General features: G+C 31.4%; 1 protein-coding gene across 1 annotated transcript in view; it reads right to left on the bottom strand.

The window, feature by feature from the left end:
• LOC112462366 (fatty acid synthase-like) overlaps positions 1 to 591 on the bottom strand; it is a gene marked incomplete at its 5' end in the record, with an annotated part of 2,058 nt that extends 1,467 nt beyond the window's left edge. The window contains one exon of the mRNA XM_025028092.1: positions 79 to 591. Coding sequence (XP_024883860.1) covers positions 79 to 591 — 513 coding nt within the window. The remainder of the gene's footprint in view (positions 1 to 78) is intronic.
• Positions 592 to 916: the final 325 nt, after the last annotated feature.

The raw sequence follows: 916 nt of genomic DNA, 5'->3' as shown, positions 1-916 counted from the left end.
AAGAAAATAAATATAAATGTATGTGTAAGCTGTGGTATAATACGAAACATTTGTTACCTAATTGTTAAATATTATTTTCAACATAAATAGTTTAATTAAATTTAATCTTCTTACAGGCAGCAAATAAGCGGCTGATTTCATCACTGAATGACTGTCGTCAGGAATATTAAGTACACCATGTTGCAAACACGTTGCCGAAAATTTAATTCCTGATGCCATAGTTTTATATACGCTTGAACATCCTTCGATTCCTGGTAAGAGAAATATATTACCTCGATCAACCTCTTTCTTGGTAATAAATTCTACAAGAATATCTGGAACAAAGTCTGCATCCTTCGTTTTTCGAATCAGCATGTCAAAATCTTCACCAATTTTGTTTGTATTGTGTATCTTTTCTTGTATTCCTGTAATTGTTATTTGTTTTAGTTTAGCAAAATTTAGAGTTCTAATGTCTTGCGCTGTCAAGGAAATATCGAACTCTCTTTCCAACGTCTGCTTAATTTCAACTGCCATCATCGAATCCATACCCATTTCGACCAGTGGTACATTTGGTGGCACTGTGTTTATGTTCTTTAATCCTATTTGGTAAAATAGGAAATAAAGTAAGAATTATGTATTAATTACATTTAAATAAATTTTAGGTAAATATACCGAATAGGGGACTACCTTCTATGACTTTGTCCTTAACATTATGTTATAGAAGTTCAACTTCCTGAGTAACTTCCAGAAGGTTTTATTCGTCGCTTGTTCTCTATTAAAAAGTTATTAACAAAAAAATTTCAGAAATAGAACGTAATTTTTATACCATTTTGCGATTTTCACGCAATAGTCGAGGTTTACCTTACCCGCTCGGTGGTTATACATCAGTGCAAAAGAAAATTTATTATTGTACAATTTTACATGGGTTTTCAACTTT

This window comes from Temnothorax curvispinosus, unplaced genomic scaffold (genome assembly GCF_003070985.1).
Source record: "Temnothorax curvispinosus isolate PA1 unplaced genomic scaffold, ASM307098v1 QBEX01012319.1, whole genome shotgun sequence".
NCBI lineage: Eukaryota > Metazoa > Arthropoda > Insecta > Hymenoptera > Formicidae > Temnothorax > Temnothorax curvispinosus.
This window is presented reverse-complemented; position numbering and strand designations above follow the sequence as displayed.